Source organism: Anomaloglossus baeobatrachus, chromosome 2 (assembly GCF_048569485.1).
Source record: "Anomaloglossus baeobatrachus isolate aAnoBae1 chromosome 2, aAnoBae1.hap1, whole genome shotgun sequence".
NCBI classification, from domain to species: Eukaryota; Metazoa; Chordata; class Amphibia; order Anura; family Aromobatidae; genus Anomaloglossus; species Anomaloglossus baeobatrachus.
The window spans coordinates 424,108,679-424,133,475 of NC_134354.1; the positions used below are offsets into that span (position 1 = coordinate 424,108,679).

General features: G+C 47.7%; 1 protein-coding gene across 1 annotated transcript; it reads right to left on the reverse strand.

The window, feature by feature from the left end:
* Positions 1 to 223: 223 nt before the first annotated feature.
* PITHD1 (PITH domain containing 1) lies at positions 224 to 11,728 on the reverse strand. Its single transcript, XM_075336205.1, has 6 exons — positions 11,462 to 11,728; positions 6,625 to 6,668; positions 6,476 to 6,553; positions 5,329 to 5,433; positions 3,641 to 3,749; positions 224 to 889 (listed from the first exon to the last, which is right to left on the reverse strand). Exons 1-6 carry the CDS (start codon positions 11,651 to 11,653, stop codon positions 788 to 790), a joined length of 630 nt encoding a protein of 209 aa, XP_075192320.1. The 5' UTR covers positions 11,654 to 11,728; the 3' UTR covers positions 224 to 787.
* Between the last annotated feature and the right edge of the window lie 13,069 nt (positions 11,729 to 24,797).

A 24,797-nucleotide genomic window follows, 5' to 3' on the forward strand; every position in this document is an offset into this window, starting at 1 on the left:
CTCCCTCATTGACTAGCATTGATCAGAGTCCAAAACTAGTCCGTTTTTTCACTCGTGGGAGCGTACCCTTAAATGGTCTATTGGCGGTCGTTAAGGGTTAAACAGTCATTTGTAAAGTTCCGTCTCTTTTTTTAGTGTTAAAATGCATCAGGTCAATATTAAAATTGTTAATGTGCAACACTCCCTATTTTTGGGGGTATGGAATAATTGAAAGAATGGAAAATTATAGTGCAAAAAATTTATTAAATATATTTTCATTGCAAATAACACCAACCAAACCAAGCATTAAGTAACAAACCTGACACTTTGAGATTCTCAATTCTATGAGATGTAGAGTATGCATGTAAACATTTGGCTGAAACTCAGTCCCTGATCTCCAGCCACCACTTTCTGGGTCTCCTACTGGTCTATGTATCCTGGCCTCTAGTGATTACTTATTGATGTGGACATTGCTGCATCGGTCATATGTCCATATTGAAATGTCACTGTCAGAAACCAAGGCAATCTGCAGTGGTAGGATGGCACGGAAAGGAGAAAATTCTTATATTTTAACTTTCTACCATAGTAGACTTGTGGTGAACAGTTTCAAGCAGCAGGACAATTCCTTTATTATTTGTGCCATATTGTTTCTGAACATTTCCCCCCCACCCCTCTCCCTAGTCAAATTTGTTCCATTTCTGAGGAAACCTAAGAAATTGTGACTCATGTCAATATCAGATCAAGGTTTGTTTAGTCCCTCCCCCCTTGTAAAGTTACTTAAAATTAGTTATGGGCCGCTGCACTTGCTCTAGGAGATAAAATGAGACTGCGGACTGATGTGCGCTATATTATGATCAGCAGGGTTTGGAGCAGCTTCATAGGTGAAGATTCTCACTTCATTGCGAGGTGCCTGTAAATATAAGATACAAAAAATCCAAAATCAGTTTCTACATTAATTCTGCATAGATTACAGTTAAGGTTTTACATTTGAAAAATTAAGACATAGCAATGATCCCAAAAAAAAAAAAAATGCGGATCCGTCGCCGGATTCCATCATTTGATGGATTACGATGGATCCTGCGCACATAGGCCTCCATTACACAAAACGACAGACGTAACAGATCGGTCACTGTCTTTTTTTCCACGCACACAAGACGTTAATGGACATTGTTGGACAAAGACTAACATTTTTTGCTGGATCTGTCATACAACGGATGTAATGAAAAAGGCCATCCGTCACCAATACAAGTTTGAGAGAAAAAAAAACGCCGGATCAGTTTTTTCCAGATTCGATGGATTGTGACTGCTGGCAAAAACTGATCTGTGAAAGAGGCCTTAGAGATCAGCGGAGGGGCTGCAGGAGGAATCAACCTGCCTCCTGTTTGGACGTTTGCACTGGTGCCATCCTCTCTTCGAGTGGCGCTTGTGCTGTATGTCACCGGTCTAATGCATGGACCATTTACACATGCTTTTAAGCATTGATTTGTGTTACTTATGCATATTATATATATTCTCCTAATTTCGAAGCACTGCTATGTAATTTTATATCTACCAAAAATAATTGTTTAAATAAGAGCATAATTTATAAAACATTACCCACTATTGTTACGATTTATCATGCCCTAGCAATTTATTGTTGTATGCACACTGAAACATGTAGGTTTTATTCATTTATCCTTGGCATGCTTTTAACTATTGGATGGAGTTGTAAACTAAACATGCAAATTTATTTTCTATAGAACGCCTCTTGCTGGACATTCCCCTCATCTAAAAATCAGGGAGCTAAAAATCAAAAGATATATTATCTACACACCTAATCTCTGAACATCTTATGATTAACTATTCAGCAATTACCCAAAAATAGAAAGCATATGGTGGAATGCCAACCCATCTACAGTAATAACCCAAGCAAGGAGAGTACTAATTGGAGAAGCAGCCAAGAGGGCTATACTCTGGAGGAGTTGCAGCAATCCACAGCTCAGGTGGTGGAATCTGTGCCGGTGTCCCTCTTGCGATTACCGCGCGTATATCTCACACGAGTTTCACGGTGTATCACCCATCACGACTCACACGCTGCTCACAGGAGCAGGTCGGCTGCATAGAGATGCATGCAACAGACTCGCTCCTGTGAGCAGAGTGCGAGCCCATGACTGGCGATACGTGTAACTCACGTGAGATATACACGCGGTAATCGCAAGAGGGACACCGGCCTTAGTTATATTCTCCACAAATCTGGCCTTTATGGAAAGTGGCAAGAAGACAGTTTTGAAAGCAAGCCATAAGTCTACTTTGCACAAATCCATATAGGGACCACTAGCATATGAAGAAGGTGCTCTGGTTAGAGGAGACTGAAAGGAGAACATCTTGGGCAAAATTCTATGTGTGGGGGTCAATCCAAGACTGCACCCTAAAAACATACTGGTGGCAGAATCATGCTGTGGGGATGCTTTTCTTCAGCAGGGACAGGGAAGCTGATTAGAGTTTATGGAAGACTAGATTGAGCTAAGATACAGGGCAATCCTGGAAGAAAGCCTGTTGGAGGCTGCAGAAGACTGGGGTGTAGGGTCACCTAGCAGGATTGTTGTCTGCAGCAGTACTGTACAGCTTGATAGTCATTGAGCTCAGCAGCCTTGTCTACATTATTGCCTGCAGCTCTGTCATAAAGACATTGCTGCAAAAAAAAAAAAAAAAAAAAAAATAAAAAAAAATCTTTGAGAGCACTGCTGGTCTTTGAGAGTAAAGTTTAGTCTCCCCCCCCCCCCCTGAATTAATGCTTCTAGACTTAGGACATGGCAAGAAAAAAAAAAAAAAAAAAAAATTTAATTATATTCCACTTGGACCAATATTACCCTATGGGCCCACTCCCATGAGCAATTATTTTCTCAGCCCTAACCGGACCAAGAAAAGTTGCAGCATGCTGTGAGTAATGCAGTCCAGTTTCACTTGCACCCATACAAGTCTATGGGGCGAGAAACATTGTACTGCACTCACATTACACCAGTGTTATGTGAGTGCAGTGCGAGAATCGCAGTTGCTGGCAACTGAGGGGGGGGGGGGGGGGGTGGAGATAAATCCCACCCTCCCTTCAGCACTGGACCTCTCCGCAGCTGGGGTCTGATTGCACGACTGGACCACAGTTGCAATGACCCTAGCATCACACTCTGCTCCTGTTGTGCTGCGAGCATGAGCCAAGTGTCATGCGAGGACACGCAGAATCCCAGTGTGGCCTTGGACTTAATCACAAATTCTGGGGGCACCTATCCCAAATTTGCCACTATTACTTCAATTTTATTCAGCAAAGTTATATTTATGATATTCTTAAATTCACTAATATCACTGGGTTAGTCTAGACATTAAATGTTCATGATGTTTGATAAACATGAACACAATGCAAATATAGCATAATCATAATTCATATGTACACCATATATATGCATTATATGATTATGCTATAGCAGCATGTCAATTAGCATTTAGTGTTCATGCTTATCAAATGTCATGAACATTTAATGTCTATACTAACTTAGTGAAGTCATTAAAAAGTTTTATTTAAAAAAAAAAAAATTACTGAATGCTGTTAAAGTAGTAATAGGATTGGAGATTAAGTGGAAAAGTATATTTGTGGTGAATGATATGCTGCAGCAGAATTTAATTTACTTACTTCTGACCATTCGCCTCTTAAACCAATGTAGTAAATCTTGGTGTTTTCAGCGCCAAAGTTTTTGGAAACATGGATAGACAGATGATATACATTTGAAAAGCGAGTAATTCTGTAGAAAACAAGTGAAAAAGCCACAATAATTCCTACATGGTAAATGCTTGACAATGTTATGCCCCTGTTGTGCCTGGGGCCAAAACCGCCAAGAAAAAAAAAAAAAAAGCCACACACGAAGGAGTGTACTCTGTAGCACTAGGAAAAAGATAAGTACAGTTAACTAGGAAAAGCCTACAGAGCTGCCAAATAGAGGCCTGACGACAAATTGTTCAGGAGGCCACAGACAGGTGAAGAGAGCCAGAACCCCAGAGAGGGCACTCTGTCCCTTGCAAAATAGGTGTCCAGAATGGCAGAGCGGAAGACTCTCCGGATCATGAACAATGAATCCAAGTCTGCGAAAAATATCCTACACAGATTGAGGATATGCTAACCAGGTATAAAATATACAGTATCTTAGAGACTGGTCAGGATGACGAGAGGGCTGCTAGTTCCGAGACTCACCCATGGTCGTAATAACTGCCGGAAAGAATGACTAGAATCGATACAAAAAGGAGAGTGCTGTAGAGCACACCACCAGGTAGGGTACCAGAGATCGAAGGGAGGCCCAGAAATTTACCAAGTGTGCACACCTCACAGGAAAATACCAAACTTAGAGCGCTAAAATAGTTTCCTTTGGAGAGGAAGGCAGAAGTGAAACCTGACCTTATGGAACTGAGCAAACCAGAATCAAGGCCCGTCAGCAAGAAGGATGGGGAAATAAAAGAGGAAAGTGCTTCCCCATATAATTTACAATATTATACATGGCTTGAGTAGGTCTCAGTCTAGTATATATTCCGCATTGTTCACGATACGGAGAGTCTTCCGCTCTGCCATCCTGACACCCATTTGGCAAGGGACAGAGCGCCCTCTCTAGGGTTCAGGCTCTCTTCTGGTGTCTTGGGCCTCCTGAACCATTTGTCATCAGACCTCTATTTGCCCCCCACCCCCCTCCGATCCTTTCAAGTCAGTCTCTGGGTAGGGGCATCACGCTACCTCCTGCATCTGTCCTGTATCGGGACAGGAAAAACACTGATTGGCTTTTAACCTCACGTTTCCTGTCCTAAATTAGGAGCAACCTCCTTTGGTGCTGACATAACGAACGACCTGGAAAAAGCTATTAACTGAACAATTCAGACAGCCATCAGAGGCGCAACTGCATTTTAAAGGATCTATTCACATGTCAGTATTTTGCATCAGTATTTGCAAGACAAATCAGGAATGGAATCTACATGAAGAAATTTTGCATTAGTAGAAAACACTAATGCAAATTATTTATACACTGCAATATGGATTAGGCCAAAAGGAATCCACAAATTTGATGGAAGTTGGTGGATATGCCAGTTTTGGAAGTAGAATAAGTGTCACAAACATCTGAAAGATTCTGACAGCTCAGCAGCATATCTGCTTGGTGTGAACATACCTGAAATACATCAGCTATATTTTATCACTGTGCAATACCTTTGCTCATGCTCCTAGAAGCTAAACATCAGTGTGCTGTTTATTCTTGCCATTAAAAGGCATTGACATCTTACCAAATGTATGCTATGATCACTAAGGTTATTTTTTTATGGGTAGACCCATGAGATTATACATACTTTGTAGGATATTCTAGTTCTCCTCTGGTGTCAACATGTAGATTGAAAACTTGATCAGCTTCCCTTCCAACGTCGTCAAAGCTCATGTGCGGAATGTTCTTAAATCTGGAAAAGATGTCCACAGTACAAAGAATCTTGTTAGAAAGACTTCTATACTTGTATAATTTAAAGCTCACCAATCACCAGGATTTTCCTATATAAACCTAAAGCCAGTGCTATGCTGGCGCTATCAGGCTGATTCTATACATACATTTAGTTGTCAGCCAGAATGTATAGGTTTCAAAACACAAGCAAGTTTGTAAAATGAGCAGCTTTATGAATGCTAGCAGCTGCTGATCGGCTGATAGCTGGGGTGGGTAGCCATAGTGATTCCCCCCCCCCCGGCATGTCCATTCTCCCCCTGTTATTTATACTAATTCTATTATAGAAGTGTTTTATTAAGTGACTAGAAGTGCCTGTGCTGATGTCATACCCATGTGACCAGAAGGGGCAGGGCCTCAGCCAATAGAAAAATAATGTTGCTTCCTGGAATCAGCCATGTTGGCTGAGGCCCCATCTGAATGGCCATGCCATTAGACAGGCGGGGCCGGGGCATTAGCCACTGAGCGCGAGGAGCTTTTAAGTTGTTTTTACATGGTTAAACAGCAATTGGAGGGAGCACCAGTCATAGCTGTTACAAGCAGATGCCAATTGTGGCACAGCTGTAATCTTCAGCTCATGGTACAGGCTCAGCGCCTGAGCCAGCAACATATGAGGACCGGACATGCCATTAAATTGACATTCCCTCCTTTAAAGGATAATTATCTCACACAGACCGGTTCGGTCATGCGTTGTACAACCAAAAATATCCTGACGTTATTTTGCGTTTCTGCAGCTAATTCAAACTATAGCAATTTGTGTGAAGAGAAACAACAAGTTATCACACTTGCAACATGTGACTACCAGTCAATTATTTCAGTACTGAAACTTGTTCTGCTCCATTATCTAAAATCCTATAATTATCTATATAATGACAAATTACTTGATGTTAAAAGACCTAGATAGATCCCTAAATTATGTTTAAGGTTATTTTAGCAAGCTATAAAAAAAAAAAAAAAAAATTGTATGTAGTGTTAAACATTGTCCCCTCCCTGTAAATGCTACTCACAATCTAATTTCTGAAGGGTGCTCATCACTATCCTCGCCAATGAGAATAATCCCTTTTAATTTCACATTGCCAGTAAACCTAACAAAGAAGAAAGCAATTATGAATAAATGGTAAAAACTGAAAGCCTCCAAATAATAAATCATACTCACGGGATGTTAAACAGCAATTCTGCATCATCATCGCTTTCTACAAACTGAACAGACAAGAGTAATTCAACTCATGCAAACTTTAATACTGGTTATACACATTTATGTCCAGTTGTGGACCCATATCACCAATACCATTCACCATAAAACTGCTTGAACAGTACATTCAGCCTAAACGCCCCTCCTTTCATCAAACATACACCTCGACCAACTGCTTCCAACCCCACCACTCCACTGAAGCTGCCATAACCAAAGTTACAAATGGCCTACTAACTGCCAAAGCCAGCAGTGACTACTCTGTGCTCCTATACCTGTCCTCGGCCTGCAACAGTTGATTCTTGCCTCATACTACAAATCCTCTCATTCTGTTGATATCAAATACCTGGCCCTTTTTGGGATTAAATCATGCCTCGCTCATTCTCTCTACCTCCTCACCGCACTCTGTCCCTCAAGGTTCTGTCCTGGAATCCCTACTCTTCTCCATTTATATCTGTGGTCTGGGACAACTCAAAGTCCCATGGTTTCCTATACCACCTATATGCTGATGACACTCAAATCTACCACTGGCCCAGAGTATCATCAGCTATATCCTCTTCACCAAAATTCAATGTGGACAAAAGTGCTGTTTCCTCCAGCTCACTGAAGACCCCAACTAAATATCACAGTAAGGCTATGTGCCCACGTGTGTGCGCTCTGCACAGCAGCGCAACGTCACTGCATGTGCGCTTCAGAGCGCAGCTGAAAAGCTCCGTTCTGAAGCTTTGGCGACTGCCGATTTCATGCGCTCTGGATGCAGCCCCTCCCATAGACAGAGCGGGGGCTGCATGCAGAGCGCACAAAAGAAATGACGTCACTTAGAATGCAGTGATTTGGCAGCAGCTGAAGCACTACGTTCTAATACGTCACGTGCGCACGTCTCCTGTACAATCTTCAGAGATTATGCAGGGGACGCAGGCAGTTACGCTGTGGTGCAGATCGCAGCGAAACTGCATGAAAATACGCCACGTGGGCACACAGCCTAAATGATATCACACTTTTCCCGTCTTACAAGTATGCTGGTTGGATAGAACCCTTGACTGCTGTGCTATAAACCTTGTGTGAGGTTTTGCACCTTTTTTTAAGGGGCAACCCCAGGATAGGTAATAGGTACTCTTTAAGGGAACCAGTCACTTCAGAAAACGCTATTTACTTGAAACTACAGGGAAAAATCTGCAGATTAATAGCATTTCAATGCTGCCCTACCACAAGTACATCCACTGGGAGAACAATATTTTCTCCCAGGAGCTGCCAGCGACGTGCATAGAGCAGCTACAGGCATCATTCACAGCACTGTTCTATAGAAAAAGTTGAAGGCCAGCTGTACGTGAGCAAGGATGATAGCTGTTATAACCTGATGCCAGATTGTTGGTGGATCAAGTAGAAGGTGTTAAAGCATGCACCCTGTGGACTGTTAACCACATACCAAGTCGTTTGTGGATCAAGTGTATTGGTGTCCAGGCGAACGCCCATTGCACATTTCGGTTGTCTCAGGGTGCGTGCTTTATTTAACACATTCCACTTGATCCACCAACAATCTGGCATCAGGTAAATTGTTTATAACCACCATCATCCTTACTTTTGTGAACAAATAGTGCAAGTTATACAAGTACATCCATTGTACGCAGCATCTACTATCTGGGTGGTGTGTGGTCGCCATCTAGTGATGGTTTACTATAATGCTTTCATATCTATGTATGGGCTGTATGCAATAATAGTTACCGGTAATAGTCGTATATGCCTTTTTAATTTACCTGACCTCTTTTTGTATCATGGGCTGTTTAGAGGCAACAACTGATATACAACCCAGTGTATATTTTTTTTTTATAAAAAAAAAAAAAAATGTTGTTATGTGCTGTTGTCACTAATGTTTATGGATGATATTGCCACTAGTACTACCTTATGGATTTGTGGTGATTTTTTGGCATTACCAGCATGCAATAAATAAAAAAGTGAATTTTGGACGCATGATCGCTTTTTGTTGTTCGTGATTTGTCCATGTATCCTAATTAATTTTTTCCATTTCAAGTTACTGGACTATCATACATATTGTTATATAGAATGCATACATTTTCACTGTTCTCCATTTTGTTATACATGTCTGGTATTACAGCCAAGTATCCAAACCAAAGAGCCCAATATCATGCTATATGACAGAGGTAAGAGCACTATAACACTTTAGCAGAGGCCATTTCTCATTGTCTTCTCTCACCTTCCAAGAGCCATAACTATGTTTCTGTAGACATCACCATGAGGGCTTGTTTTATGTGGGGCAAATTTTAGTTAAAAAGCATTTGTTTTACTATAGAATGTACAAAAAAAAAAAAAACAACAATTTTTTATTTTTTGTACATTCTATAGTAAAACATTTTTAACTGCGGTAATGGCCCAGCGATAGGACTCTCCAGGTAAATATGATTCTTGCAGTATTGCCAGGGAGAGCTTGTTTTTTGTTTGCTGACCTATCATTATTCATACCATCTTGGGTTAAGTGACAGATTGCTTCTTACTGGTTTTTTTTTTGTTTTTTTTTGGGGGGGCGGGGCTGTGAAAATCCTAAGAAAATTTTCTTTTCTTTTAAGGTTACTGACTAACCAATACAAAATACATTTAATAAAAATGGAAAAAGGGTGTAATTTATTTTATTCTTTATTTTTCATTTACCTTAGTGGAAATGAAACCGGAATAGTTTGCTTACTGCAGAATAGCAGTATATAGTGAAATTGGCATTCAGCAGGCACCCAGCATACATGGTGACCAGTCAGTTCCCAGCGGTCACATAGCAGGAAACTGGTGCATGGGTGCGCCAGAAAGCAGGCCATTTAAAATATTGTCAGGGGAAAAAAAAAAAAGGAAAGACAAACTGGAGGTACAAACCTCTATGTACACAATATATTGTTGAGTAGGAGTCTGAATTGCAATAAGTTTTATTTTTACTTCAATGGATGGTGGCTCAGTGGTTAGTACTACAGCCTTGCAGCGCTGGGGTCCTGGGTTCAAATCCCCCCCCCTTCCCCCAAGGACAACATCTGCAAGGAGTTTGTATGTTTTCCCCGTGTTTGCGTGGGTTTCCTCCGGGTTCTCCGGTTTCCTCCCATACTCCAAAGACATACAGATAGGGACTCTACATTGTGAGCCCCAATGGGGACAGTGTTCCTGATACATGTAAAGCGCTGCGGAATATGTTGGCGCTATATTAAAAACAAAAAAAAAAAAAAAAACAAAACAAAAGAAGGTCTATGGCGAACAATTCTTTACCAACCACACCTTCCAGGTCCAAACTATCTGACTTATCCCTATATTTACCTATGGCCATCCTAGTACAGGTAATACACAGTCCACATTGTTATCCACCACCAGGCCATGGGCCATGTGACATCTAACCTAAGGGCACTTTGCAGCATGTAATTATGCACGGGATGATTGGGCACCATATACTCAGTAACCAGCATAGCACAGCTATTCTACAGAAATGGCCTTGGCCATCGTGTGCTACCTGGAGGCGTACCCTGTGACTTCCTCTAACCCATTGAGACCGAGCACAATCCATGAATGATGTACAGTGGAAATCAGTACACCATTTTTGGCATCCACTTGGATCAGGATGTGGTCATGGTGAGCTCAGGTAGGTCACATGGGATTTGATGATACTAGAATATATTACTTTGTATTAGGCTATGTGCGCACTTTACGCTGCATTCTGCACCGCAGCATAACTGCATGCGTCCTGCGTCCCCAGCATAATCTATGAAGATTGTGCATGAGACGTGCGCATGTGGCGTATTAGAACGCAGCAATTCGGCTGCTGCCCGAAGCGTGCGTTCCAAGAAGTGACAGGTCACTTCTTTCGTGCACTTTGCATGCTGTCTATAGGGAGAGGCAGCATGCAGAGCACACAAATTCTGCAGGCACCAGGCGCTTCAGAACAGAGCTTTTCAGCTGCGCGCTGAAGCGGACCTTTTGTGTGCGGTGCAGAGCGCACAGCCTTATACTTTTACACTATAATACTTGCTCTGTATTCAGTCATATAGAGATTACACCTGCACTGCCTACATATCATGGGGTCAGGAAGATCCTGCAAGGAATGAGTGACTGATTCACTGTTGTCACGAGCTGCACTACAAGTACCTGATATACCATCACTGCTGGGAAAAAGGCCCACGCCACAATTCGTAAAGACTGGTCGTTCTTATACCTGTCCAGATTCTGAAGATGTGTCCTGACACCAACACCATGTATGAGGCAATGAATGGAGGTCAGCGGCTAGTCCGAACATCATGGGCAGAGCGCAAACTTGGGAAGTCAGATCTAGGAGGGTGGGGCAGTGGAAATTGCTGGGTCCTGATGGCCTTAAATATAGTTTAAAGGGGGAAATCTTGGAGAAAAAAAAAAAAATATGTATGCTATGCTGGTAAAGCATAAAGAGGGTCTCAATACCAGGGGTCCAATAAAACCAGACATGCCGTTTCTTCAGCTGAAATGGATGCGCATCTGCAAAGTCAGCCTATTTTAACAAGGTAAAAAAAAAATAAAATTAAAAAAAGCCATGGACCTTTTTTGGCCACAGTGCCTGCCCTTATCAGATAATCATATACTAAAGGGAATTGTGAGATCAGCCTGCCTAATGAAGCATCCCCTGGTGGGGATCAGTGGGGGCACCACACTACATGCACCAGTGTATGAGGAGAGGGAACAGATGGGGACGCTGGCTGCTTTCATTGGAATGACATTCATTCTCCAGTCCCAGCTCGCACACATGTGGCGGCCATCTGACGGCACACACTGCAGTAACGGCACTAGTCACCCTGCTCCGGTCTCCACGGTCTTCCCAGGCCTTGAACACTCCCTTCCCGCTCCCCTCCAGGCTCTCATTCAGGCACTCCAGCTTATTGACGTCTATCTTCTTGTACAGCCCGTACTCCAGCCCGCGCTCCGGTGCTTCTGTGCGCTCAGCCCCACAAGCGCATCCTCCACCATGACTGTGGCCGTGCGACATAGTCTCTGCTTTTCGAACTTGAACCCGGCCATCTTGGTACTCTCCTTAGATATACCCCTTCAATAAGCGGCCATCTTCGTACTCACAGGAACGTCATCAATTTCATCCAATCACAGGCCGCTATCGCGCTTGGCGCCTCACCTGAGGGAAAGCCTCTTTCCTAACGCTTGTAGCTCGGCAACTACAGGTAATGAGGTGTGAGAAGCACCTGTACTGCAGAGCCGAGTATATCGGCCGATATGGCGGGGTCTAGGGGTGCAAATCCCCTGAGTAACCCTTTCCTTTCATATAGTTTCTCCGCCATAGAACTTGCTGCAGAAGAGGTGCCACAGCAATATCCAGAGCAATATATGCAGCAATAATATTTAATATCCGCACCAATCTGCAGAAATGTCTACCTGCAGATATCCGCAGGAATATCTACACATAGTGATATATACAGCAATTTTTATCCGCAGTGATATGTAAGCCAATATCTGTCTCAATAGATACCCTCAGCAATTTCCACAGGAATATCTATCTGCAGTGATATCTAAGCCAATATCTGCCACAATATATTCCCTCAGCATAGTCCAAAGGAATATCTACTCATAGCTATATCTATCCGCAGTGATATCTAATCCAATATCCGCAGGAATATCTACACATAGCGATATCTGCAGCAATAGCTATCCACAGTGATATCTAAACCAATATCTGCCTCAATAGTTACCCACAGCAATATCCGCAGGAATATCTATCTGCAGTGCTATCTAAGCCAATATCTGCAGCAATATCTACCCTCAGCAATATCCACAGGAATATCTACACATAGCGATATCTGCAGCTATATCTATCCGGAGTGATATCTAAACCAATATCTGCCCAATAGCTACCCTCAGCAATATCCGCAGGAATATCTATCTGCAGTGCTATCTAAGCCAATATCTACCCTCAGCAATATCCTCAGGAATATCTACACCTAGCGATATCTGCAGCTTATCAATCCGCAGTGATATCTAAACCAATATCTGCCTCAATAGCTACCCTCAGCAATTTCCACAAGGAATATCTATCAGCAGTGATATCTAAACCAATATCTGTTGCAATATCTGTCCTCAGCAATATCCGCAGGAGTATCTACCCACAGTAGTATCAAATTAAAAGCAATGCGGCACTCAAAAGCTGAAATTTGTGAACAAATGAGGGTTTTTGTTCCTTGGTCCAGATACATGTAAATGATGTGAGGTTTCGGTCATAAAAAGACCATTTTCAAACTTACACAATGCAGTGGACCGTAAGGTAGAATGCTGGAGAAGGGCAGTGTGGCAGTGCGACCTGCACCACTGTATCTGAGGCGCTTCTCTAGCATTCTGTGTCCTCAAACTCAAGTGGCCTGAGGAGAGAGACGCGCGCGGACACGCTAGTCAGACCCTGCACGTGAAGTAGCCGTTAGCGGGGGAGAACGGTCACCAGCAAGTCAGTCAGAAAGACGCTGAGGGAGTCAGTTGGGAGGGAGTCAGTTGGTCGAGTACGGGGACTCCTGGTGACTAGGCACGCACGGGGATCAGGTCCCTAGAGTAGACGTTCATTTATTTGATCTACTAAACCTGCCGGTGAGGGGAACTACAAGTCCCTCACCAACCAACTAGAGTCCGAGCCTCAGCAGCAACGAGGGGGCCCATAAGGAGGATCGAGCCTGGAGCCATCTTCCTTGGTCCACGCTGCCGGCAAACGGGCCAAAAAGGGGAGAAAAGGCAGTACCGACTTCCCTGGATGAATCGCACGGAACTTCAAGTCAGGGGTTATCCGAAACAAGAGGTGCTAGGAAGGCGAGTTAACGGTTACCCTTAGACAGCCCAAAGGATACCTGGTTCCACCTGGTTTATCTCAGCATCGCCCGGGTTACCTCACGATAACATACTAAAAGTGAATAAAAAACTGTTGAAAGACATCTTTGACTGAGACTGAGTTATTCTGGGACCTGTTGTTCCACACACCCGAGCCCCTGGGGCCAGCCTCAGTCACGGGAGACCATACCATCAGACTGCAGACTCCATCAGCCCCAGACGCTCATTAAACCTGCAGTGGCGGTCACCCATATTCCTGACCGCAAACCGTGAGTGGCGTCACGACTCCTATACACATTCAGAACCAACATACCTGTTACCAGAAATACCAAAGTGAAGACCCTGTGGCGTCCCTGAAGGTGGAATGACGTCCCTGGTGACTGCTACAGGTGGGATACACATCTTTTGGCGTTATAAACAGGATCAAGGACTAGACTTGTTTAGACAGGTGACAGTACGCCTCAGCGGTCCGATCGAAAAATTTGAACCGCAGCCATTTTGTTGCTGTTAAAAGCGCGCGATTTTAGAAGCTGCAGCCCGCGCAGAAGAAAAGTAACCGCCCACGAAGAGGAGTGGCTGGCCCAGCATGGGAAGAGTGCTCTGACACAGTGAAAGGAGAAGATGGGGGCGGATCTGTCCCCGGACTGCGGGGATTTCCCAGTCCTGTGGGAGGAGAACAACCAGAAACAAAACTAAGACAAAAGCGTGACCAGAACCTGATGAGCAACGACAGAGATGAGATTGCGTCTGAAGGAGGTGACCAGGGAGAGCAGGGATGGACCAGGCCCATGACTGCAGAAGAGCTGGTGGCAGAAGTGGGAAGAATTGCCGACGGTATGGAAGAGCAGAGCAGGCGAGAGATAGCCGCTTGGAAGAAGAAGATGATAATGGCAATTAGAAACCTGCGGTTGTCGGTGCAGCGGGGCCCGCCTGGAGGCGACGCCCATGCTCAACTGGAGCCGTCGTCGGCAGTGGCGACCATGCTGCGGGATGTCTCCAGCATGGATCTCAGTGAGTCTACAACTGCCCCTGCCCGATCTGGTATGCTGATCCCACCGGCATTAACATCCGAGGCTGGTGCGACGTCAGGTGCGATGCCCGATGCAACATCCGGTGCGACGTCCGGTGCAATGTCCAGTGCGACACCCAATGCGACACCCGGTGCGACGTCCGATGAGATACCAGATGCGACGCCCGCGGCCAGGCCAGACCAGGCCGCAACGGCGCGTGTCCCAGTTGCCCGACCTGAGATGGTCACAGCACCCCAGTCGCTGACTGGGGAACCAGCTCCTGCCCCCAGACCAGAAGCGGTCACAGCGCCCCAGTCGCTGACTGGGGAACCAGCTCCTGCCCCCAGACCAGAAGCGGTCACAGCGCCCCAGTCGCTGACTGAGGAACCAGCTCCTGCCCCCAGACCAGAAGTGGTCACAGCGCCTCAGTCGCTGTCTGGGGAACCAGCACCTGCGCTCTGACCAGAGACGGACAAGGAACTGGCTCAACTAAAGAGAGAACTGGAAGCTCGCTTCCCAGCACACCTGGTGGAAAGCTACCTAATCAAAAAGCTGCCACTCAACCGACCGGAGGAGGTCGCAGTACCCTCTGCGAGAGATGGAGGCCTTGAGGTCGCGCTGCTGTTCCCCAAATGGCCGGAAGAGGTCACAGCACCCTCCGCTAGGGAGGAGAAGAGGTCCAGCCACCATCACTGCTGTTCCCCAGCCCACCGGAGGTCGCAGCACCCTTTGAGAGAAAGGGAGGCCATGAGGCCGCGCTGCTGTCTCCTCCCCGACAGGAAGAACTGGTTGCTTATAGTCCCAGCATGTCTGTCACCTGGTTGCCTGCTGATGACCAGGTGATGGTAATGCGGAGGCCAGCCTGCAGAGAGCAGTGTCGTGTGAGAGTCAGACACTCCCTTGAGAAGCCCACCCCAGAGAGAGAGCAAGTGGAGGCCAGGGACCTGCAGGAAAAGCAGTCCCTGCGGCGGGCCAGACACCAGGCGAGAGGTCCCCTCCACCGTGGGGTAGTGGAGGAATTCAACTGCCGCACAGGGTGGGGCTTTATAGTGGAGGCCTGAGTGAAGGAGGGAATCTTTGTCTCCAGACGGGACGTGCAGTCCCACCTACAGCGGGGTCACCCTGGTCATGATCTCTATGTGGGGGATGTAGTCGAGTTCACCAGGCATATGGGAGAGAGAGGCTGCTTTGCCTTGGACGTGGTCCAATGTCCGAAGGAAACCTTAGTGAGCTCAGACTCCATCCCCACTGCTTCTACCAGGTCCCCAGAGTCATTACCACCAGGGGACGCTCAAAAAGCAATCTCCCATAGTCAGAGCACTGAAAGAAAGAGCCCTGATCTTGAGAGAAGGAAGTCTGTCTAGTTTAAAAAGTATAATTTTAAAAGAATGTTTGTTATGACCAGTTAAAGTAACGTTAAAGTACATGTGCCCGCAAGAACTTTTGCGCGAAGTTTCTCAAAATTCTTAAGCACCAGGTTGCGTGCACTTTATATATGGACCACAGGCTATGAACTGGCTATAGCCACAAACTCTTGCATTGTAAAAAGTTACCCCAGAGGTACCAATCTTAGAGTGTGCCTGTTTATGGGGCATGGCACTGCACCATCAGGGAGCAGGCCTGTTTATGGGGCCTGCTCTCCAACACCAGGGAGCACGCCTGTTTATGGGGCCTGCTCTCCAACACAGGGAGCGCGCCTGTTTATGGGGCCCGCTCTCCAACACAAGGAAGCTGGTACGCCTGTTTATGGGGCCTACCCTACGCCGCCCTCCTTAGGAGAGGAAGATTGGAGGAAAGGTCTGGGATACAGATGGCCAGACCTGGTCAACAAAGGGACCGGTGACCTGCCTCCTGGAAGTTTCTGGGTGGGACCAGGACTTGTGGGTGGTGGTGGAATGGTACCTGGTATGTTTTAAATGTAAATGTCTCCCCTGTGTGGGAAAAGTTGTATTTAATTTTCTTGTCTTTGCAGCCCGAGGACGTGCTGTTGATAACCAAGGGGGAATGTGGTGCCCCTGACCTGGTCAGGCGCCACTGGGTACTGCACCCATGCTGGGGCAGTACCTTCAGGTAATCCAAAGGGTGGAATAGGGTGTGTACACACAGACTCATAGTAACCAGGTATCCCACACCTTGAGAGGGGACCCTTGGGCAGACCCAAGAGGGGGCTTGCCTCCACATCTCAGCAAGGGGTGTAGGGGAGGGGCTGGAAGCTAGGTTGCAGCGGCTGTCAGGAAAGTAGGAGGAGCGAGCCAGTCTGGTAGGAAAGAAGCGCAAAACGTGGCCTGAGGAGAGAGACGCGCGTGGACACGCTAGTCAGACCCTGCACGTGAAGTAGCCGTTAGCGGGGGAGAACGGTTACCAGTTGGTCGGCCAGAAAGACGCTGAGGGAATCAGTTGGTCGAGTACGGGGACTCCTGGTGACTAGGCACGCACGGGGAACAGGTCCCTAGAGTAGACGTCCATTTATTTAATCTACTAAACCTGCCGGTGAGGGGAACTACAAGCACCTCACCAACCATCTAGAGTCCGAGCCGCAGCAGCAACGAGGGGGCCCATAAGGAGGATCGAGCCTGGAGCCATCTCCCTTGGTCCACGCTGCCGGCAAACGGTCCAAAAAGGGGAGAAAATGCAGCAGCGACTTCCCTGGATGAATCCCACGGTACTTAAAGTCAGGGGTTATCCGAAACAAGAAGTGCTAGGAAGGCGAGTTAACGGTTACCCTTAGACCAGCCCAAAAGATACCTGGTTCCACCTGGTTTATCTCAGCATCGGCCAGGTTACCTCACGATAACATGTAAAAGTGAGTAAAGAACAGTTGAAAGACATCTTTGACTGAGACTGAGTTATTCTGGGATCTGTTGTTCCACACACCCGAGCCCCTGGGGCCAGCCTCAGTCACAGGAGGCCATACCATCAGACTGCAGACTCCATCAGCCCCAGACGCTCATTAAACCTGCAGTGGCGGTCACCCATATTCCTGACCGCAAACCATGAGTGGCGTCACGACTCCTATACACATACAGAACCAACATACCTGTTACCAGAAATATCAAAGTGAAGACCCTGTGGCGTCCCTGAAGGTGGAGTGACGTCCCTGGCGACTGCTACAGGTGGGCTAGTATTTAACTATAGCAGAATTTGCTCTTGTTGCATGTGGATTTTGCTGCAGGTCAAGACATATGCACATATGACTTAAATTTTACCTTTCCGAATGGTAAAATGGTGAAAATATCCACTGAATTCCATCAAGTTAAAAATTGACATGCCTCAAATTTTAAAATCCACATCGCAGGTCAATTTCCAAACCAACATTTTCAGCAACATGTTGATAAGATTTATTGAAATCTCATTAATTTATCTGCAACTCTGGTTCCCACAATCAGGATTTCTGGCGTTGAGGACCCTGTGTGTTTCCGCTGTGTCCAAAACGCTGTGTTGTACAGAACAAGCACTGTGTATGGGATTTATAGAAATCCCATGCACACTATGCTTTTTTCAGCAGTGAAAACTGACGTGGCACGGCTTTCTAAGCCGCAGCATGTCAATTTATGATTGCGGAGACGTGTGTGTTTCCAGCAGGGAGAACACAGCGCCCAAAACCCTGATCGTGGGCATGGAGCACTGGAGTTTCCTTTAGAGAACACTCGCATCTCCGCAGAAGACACGCCACATCCAGAACCAGTATGTACGGATCGTGGGCACATACCCTTAGGCTGCAGATTTTTTGCATGCAAATCGCACCAAATACTCAGCTTGTGAACTCATCATTAGTCTTCACTGAGACCTGTGTTTTGTATTTGTGTTTTGTTTTTTTTGTGTACAAGACTGTTTTCATCAGTATGCCGATTTTGCTCTTTCTTTGTCGCTCCATTGGGAGACCCAGACAATTGGGTGTATAGCTTCTGCCTCTGGAGGCCACACAAAGTATTACACTTTTAAAAAAGTGTAACCCCTCCCCTCTGCCTATACACCCTCCCGTGGACCACGGGCTCCTCAGTTTTATGCTTTGTGTGGAAGGAGGCACACATCCACTCATGCATTCTCATACATAGTTATGACGGATGGAAGAAAAGAGGACCCCTATGGGGTCCCCGGCATGCTCCCTTCGCACCCCACTATGTCGGCGGTGTTGTTAAGGTTGAGGTACCCATTGCGGGTACAGAGGCTGGAGCCACATGCCGTCTCCTTCACCATCTCTTATGCGGCTCTGGGAGAAGTGGGAGCCTAAACGGTCATCCACATGCTGGGACCGTGCTCCATCCGCAGCCCCTGGTGGAACCTGCCGGATCGGAGCTTCGTCACCCCCAGGGACCGGGCCATGCAACTTTAAGGTACTCTGTGTCCCCATGTGGGGACTGTACAGGGAGCCTTCTCACCGGAAGTCCCGCGGTAGTTCCGTCCGTTGTTTTTTCGGCGGACTTCCGCGCCCACTGTGCCTGCTTGTCGGGCACGGCCTTAAATTTAGTCCCCGGCTTTGCCGCGGCCTAGTCGCGAAAAATCCCGCCCCCGGGCCTGCCTATCAGGGGTAAGGGCGGGATTCCCTAACTCACGTCGGCTTTGAGGGCTGGAGAATCTTTGCATGTCTCCCCCCCCCCTCATTGACCACTATGGGACCTCCAGATTCCCGCTTTTTGCCGGCGCCGCCTACGGCTCCACGCCCCCCCTGAGAGCTCCGGCGGCCATTTTTAGCATTCTGCCGGTGTATGTTACTCAGCTGCAAAGCTCTACAGCTCCGGGGGATCCACGACAGGGAATCTGGAGGACACACCACTCGTTAGCGGTTGGTAAGCCACACCGGTCACCCGGTGCTGGTCCCCCTAGGGTGCCGGGACATCCATTCAGGCTGGGACCGTGCTCCATCCGCAGCCCCTGGTGGAACCTGCCGGACCGGAGCTTCGTCACACCCAGGGACCGGGCCCTGCAACTTTAAGGTACTCTGTGTCCCCATGTGGGGACTGTACAGGGAGCCTTCTCCCCGGAAGTCCCGCGGTAGTTCCGTCCGTTGTTTTTTCGGCGGACTTCCGCGCCCACCGTGCCTGCTTGTCGGGCACGGCCTTAAATTTAGTCCCCGGCTTTGCCGTGGCCTAGTCGCGAAAAATCCCGCCCCCGGGCCTGCCTGTCAGGGGTAAGGGCGGGATTACCGACATCACGTCGGCTTTGAGGGCTGGAGCATCTTTGCATGTCTCCCCCCCCCATTGACCACTATGGGACCTCCAGATTCCCGCTTTTTGCCGGCGCCGCGCACGGCTCCGCGCCCCCCCTGAGAGCTCCGGCGGCCTTTTTTGGCATTCTGCCGGTGTATGCTACTCAGCTGCAAAGCTCTTCAGCTCCGGGGGATTCATGACAGGGAATCTGGAGGACACACCGCTGTTAGCGGTTGGTAAGCCACACCGGTCACCCGGTGCTGGTCCCCCTAGGGTGCCGGGATATATATATATATATTCGGAAAGGCTGTATACCCTTTTCCCATATACCCTCAGTGGTCACTCTCCTAAGAGTCACCGATTGCTTACAGCATGTCGTCCACAAGGAGCAAAGTCCCTAAGGCACAGATTTTTTTCTCGGCCTCTCCCAGGATAGTCCCTAGGTCCCAGGCGGAGGACTCCTGCCCGGATCGCAGCCCCAGGCTGGCTAAGCGGCCTCGCTGGGACTCTTCCCCGGCCTCCTCACGCTGCTCTGGATCCCAGCTTGAGGACTCTCAGGAAGGCGAGGCGGACGTGGGAGCTCAGGGCTCTGACCCTGACTTCACACTTAACCTTGATGCCCCTGAAGGGGACGCCTTGGTAAATGATCTTATCTCGTCCATCAACGAGGTGTTGGATCTCTCACCCCCACCTCCTCCTGCAGAGGAGCCGGCTTCTCGGCAGGAGAAGCACCAATTTCGATTTCCCAAACGTACTCGCAATACATTTTTTGATCACTCTAACTTCAGGGACACTGTCTAGAAACCCAGAGCGGTTCCGGACAAGCGCTTTGCTAAACTGCACACTGACACGCGTTATCCCTTTCCGCCTGAAGTCGTTAAGGGCTGGGCACACTCCCCCAAGGTGGATCCTCCAGTCTCTACATTGGCCGCTAGGTCCGTTCTGTCTGTTGCCGATGGCTCATCCCTGAAAGATGCCACTGACAGACAAATAGAGCTCTTGGTGAAGTTCTATTTATGAGGCTGCGGGTGCGTCTTTCGCCCCGGCCTTTGCGGCCGTGTGGGCTCTCCAAGCAATCTCGGCAGGTCTGACTGAGATTAATGCCGCCACGCGGAATTCTGCTCCACATGTTTCATCCTTGACCTCTCAGGCATCAGCATTTTCGTCCTACGCCATGAACGCCGTACTGGACTCCGCTAGCCGTACGGCCGTGGCATCCGCTAACTCCGTGGCAGTCCACAGGGCCATGTGGCTGCGCGAATGGAAAGCAGACTCTGCCTCCAGAAGGTTCTTAACTGGTTTGCCTTTTTCTGGCGACCGTTTGTTTGGCGAATGGTTGGATGAGATTATTAAGGAATCCTCGGGAAAGGACTCCTCCTTACCCCAGTCCAATCCTAAGAAACCTCAGCAGAGGAAGATCCAATCAAGGTTTCGGTCCTTTCGTCCCTCCGCCAAGACCCAATCCTCTTCGTCCAACCGGCCGGAGAAAGGCCAGAGGAACTCCTATGCGTGGCGGTCCAAGTTCTGCCCCCAAAAGGCCGCGGGAGGCACTGCCTCCAAGACGGCCTCCACATGACTCTCGTCCTCATCCAGCCACATCCTCGGTCGGTGGCAGGCTCTCCCGCTTTAGCGGCGCCTGGTGGCCACACGTTCAAGACCGTTGGGTGAGAGACATTCTGTCTCATGGTTACAGGATAGAGTTCATCTCTCGACCTGCGGCTCGTTTCTCCACCACAGGCCTCAAGGAACCTGGACTCCAATAGAATCATCCCTTCAGATCAATATCCTGGAAATAAGGGCAGTATATCTAGCCCTATTGGCTTTCCATCGGTGGCTGGAGGGCAGGCAGATCCGAATCCAGTCGGACAACGCCACTGCCGTCACCTACAGCAACCACCAAGGCGGCACTCGCAGTCGTCAAGCCTTCCGGAAGTTCGGCGGATTCTGCTGTGGGTGGAAAACACAGACTCCACCATCTACGCAGTTCACATCCCGGGCATAGAAAACTGGGAAGCAGATTTTCTCAGTCGTCAGGGCATGGACGCGGGGGAATGGTCTCTTCACCCAGACGTGTTTCGAAAGATCTGCCGCCGCTGGGGAACGCCGGACGTTGATCTCATGGCGTCACGACACAACAACAAGGTCCCGGCCTTCATGGCACGGTCTCAGGATCACAGAGCTCTGGCCGCAGACGCTTTGGATTAGGATTGGTCGCAGTTTCGGCTGCCATATGTGTTTCCCCCTCTGGCAATGCTGCCCAGGGTACTACGCAAAATCCGGTCCGACTGCCGTCGCGCCATTCTCGTCGCTCCAGACTGGCCGAGGCGGTCGTGGTATCCGGATCTGTGGCATCTCACGGTGGGTCAACCGTGGGCACTTCCAGACCGCCCAGACTTGCTGTCCCAAGGCCCGTTTTTCCATCTGAATTCTGTGGCCCTCAACCTGACTGTGTGGCCATTGAGTCCTGGCTCCTAGCATCTTCAGGGTTATCTCAGGATGTAATTGCCACCATGAGACAAGCCAGGAAACCAACGTCCGCCAAGATCTATCACAGGACTTGGCAAATCTTCTTATCCTGGTGCTCTGATAACGGTTTTTCTCCATGGCCGTTTGCCTTACCCACATTTCTTTCATTCCTACAATTTGGAATGGATATGGGTTTGTCCCTCGGCTCTCTCAAGGGCCAAGTGTTGGCGCTCTCCGTGTTTTTTCAAACGCGACTAGCCAGACTTCCGCAGGTCCGCACGTTCCTGCAGGGGGTTTGCCACATGGTCCCACCTTACAAACGTCCGTTGGAACCTTGGGATCTTAACAGGGTCCTGACGGCTCTTCAAAAGCCGCCTTTTGAGCCGTTGCGGGATGTCTCTCTCTCCCGTCTTTCTCAGAAGGTGGCCTTCCTGGTTGCAGTCACATCAATTCGGAGAGTGTCTGAGCTTGCAGCGCTGTCATGCAAACCTCCTTTCCTGGTTTCCCACCAGGATAAGGTGGTTCTGCGTCCTGTCCCGGAATTCCTCCCTAAGGTGGTATCCCCTTTTCATCTAAATCAGGATATCTCCTTGCCTTCCTTTTTCCCTAATCCAATTCACCAGTGTGAGAAGGATTTGCACTCTTTGGATCTAGTGAGAGCACTCCGGATCTACGTGTCTTGCACGGCGCCCCTGCGCCGTTCAGACGCGCTCTTTGTACTTGTCGCTGGCCAGCGTAAGGGCTCTCAGGCCTCCAAGTCCACCTTGGCTAGGTGGCTCAAGGAACCGATTCTCGAGGCCTACTGTACTTCTGGGTTTCCGCCCCCTTCAGGGTTGAAAGCCCATTCTACCAGAGCCGTAGGTGCGTCCTGGGCATTGCGGCACCGGGCGACAGCTCAGCAGGTGTGTCAGGCGGCTACGTGGTCTAGCCTGCACACTTTCACGAAGCACTATCAAGTGCATACCTATGCTTCGGCAGACGCCAGTCTAGGTAGGCGAGTCCTCCAGGCGGCGGTTGCCCACCTGTAAGAGGGTACCGTTTCCGGCTCTTTCTATTGGGGTATTGGTTTACCCACCCAGGAACTGCTCTTGGACGTCCCAATTGTCTGGGTCTCCCAATGGAGCGACAAAGAAAAGGGAAATTTTGTTTACTTACCGTAAATTCCTTTTCTTCTAGCTCCTATTGGGAGACCCAGCACCCACCCCTGTGCCCTTTGGGCTGGTTGTCCTTTTATGTACACATGTTGTTGATGTTGATTTTTTCTTTTGGTTCATGGTCTTCAGTTCTCCGAACATCCTTCGGATTGAATTTGCTCTAGACCATTTATAAGTTTTCTCCTTCCTGCTTTTGCACCAAACTGAGGAGCCCGTGGTCCACGGGAGGGTGTATAGGCAGAGGGGAGGGGTTACACTTTTTTAAAAGTGTAATACTTTGTGTGGCCTCAAGAGGCAGAAGCTATACACCCAATTGTCTGGGTCTCCCAATAGGAGCTAGAAGAAAAGGAATTTACGGTAAGTAAACAAAATTCCCCCTTTTTTTGTCTATGTGTCCGTTTTTACCATTAGTGTTGTATTTTTTTTTCCCGTTTGCAAAAAAAAGTGCATACTTTCCTACCCAAAAGTCTGGGTTCAGACAAGTGAATGAAAACTCATCTGTTTTTCATGAGGAAACAATTGGACAATCCTCATTCATGTAATTATTAGTGAAGGGCGGACCTAACCAGATTAAAAACAAAATCCAGTTCTGGCCTGAAATTGATGTCTGATATCTGGCAGGACACCAGTCCCCATATAAGATAAAGCATACGGCTACAGCTGCAACCCCCAGCCGTGCGCTCATCTTAGCTATGTATCAAAATAGGAGGAACCTCATGCGGCTTTTTAAAATTATATAAATTAATAATTTGAAAAAAACAGTGTGATACCCAGCCATGATAAAGCCCTGCAGCTAGGGGCTTTTATTCTCAGGCTGGGGGAGACCCATGTTATTAAGTCCCCCAGCCTACAAATAGCAGTCTGCAGCTGCCCAGAATTGTTGCATTTATTAGATGCGACAATTCCAGCACTTTACCCGACTCTTCCCGGTTGCCCTGGTGCGGTGGCAATTGGGGTAATCAGGAGTTAATCGCAGCTCACAGCTACTACTAAGCCCTAGAGGCGTCTAAGAGAATCCCCCATTACTAATCTGTAAGTGAACGTAAATAAACACAAACACCGAAAAAATCCTTTATTTGAAATAAAATAAAAAAAACACCATCTTTCACCACTTTATTAATCCCCAAGACACCCCTACAGGTCCAACATAATCCACACAGGGTCCCATGATGATTCCAGCTCTGCTGCATCTAAAGCTCACAGCGAGCGCCATAGAACATGACTGCCCGCTGTGAGCTTCAGGCAAAGACTGAGTGAACCATGCGATCAGCGGTGACATCACTCAGGTAAGTTGCGGGCAAAGCTGGAGGTTCCCACTGTCTTCCACCTGTGACTGCAAGTAACCTGACCTCAGGTGACCTCAGTAAACTCAGTGACCTCACCTGAGGTGGGGGTCACTGAGTTTAATGAAGTACCCTGGGGTCACGTTATATGTCGATGTCTGCCATGTGAGATCAGCCAGATTAACATATTTGGTATTGTTGCTTTAGAAATTGCCTGAATTAATGTTATATAGTCATGGCCAAAAGTGTTGGCAC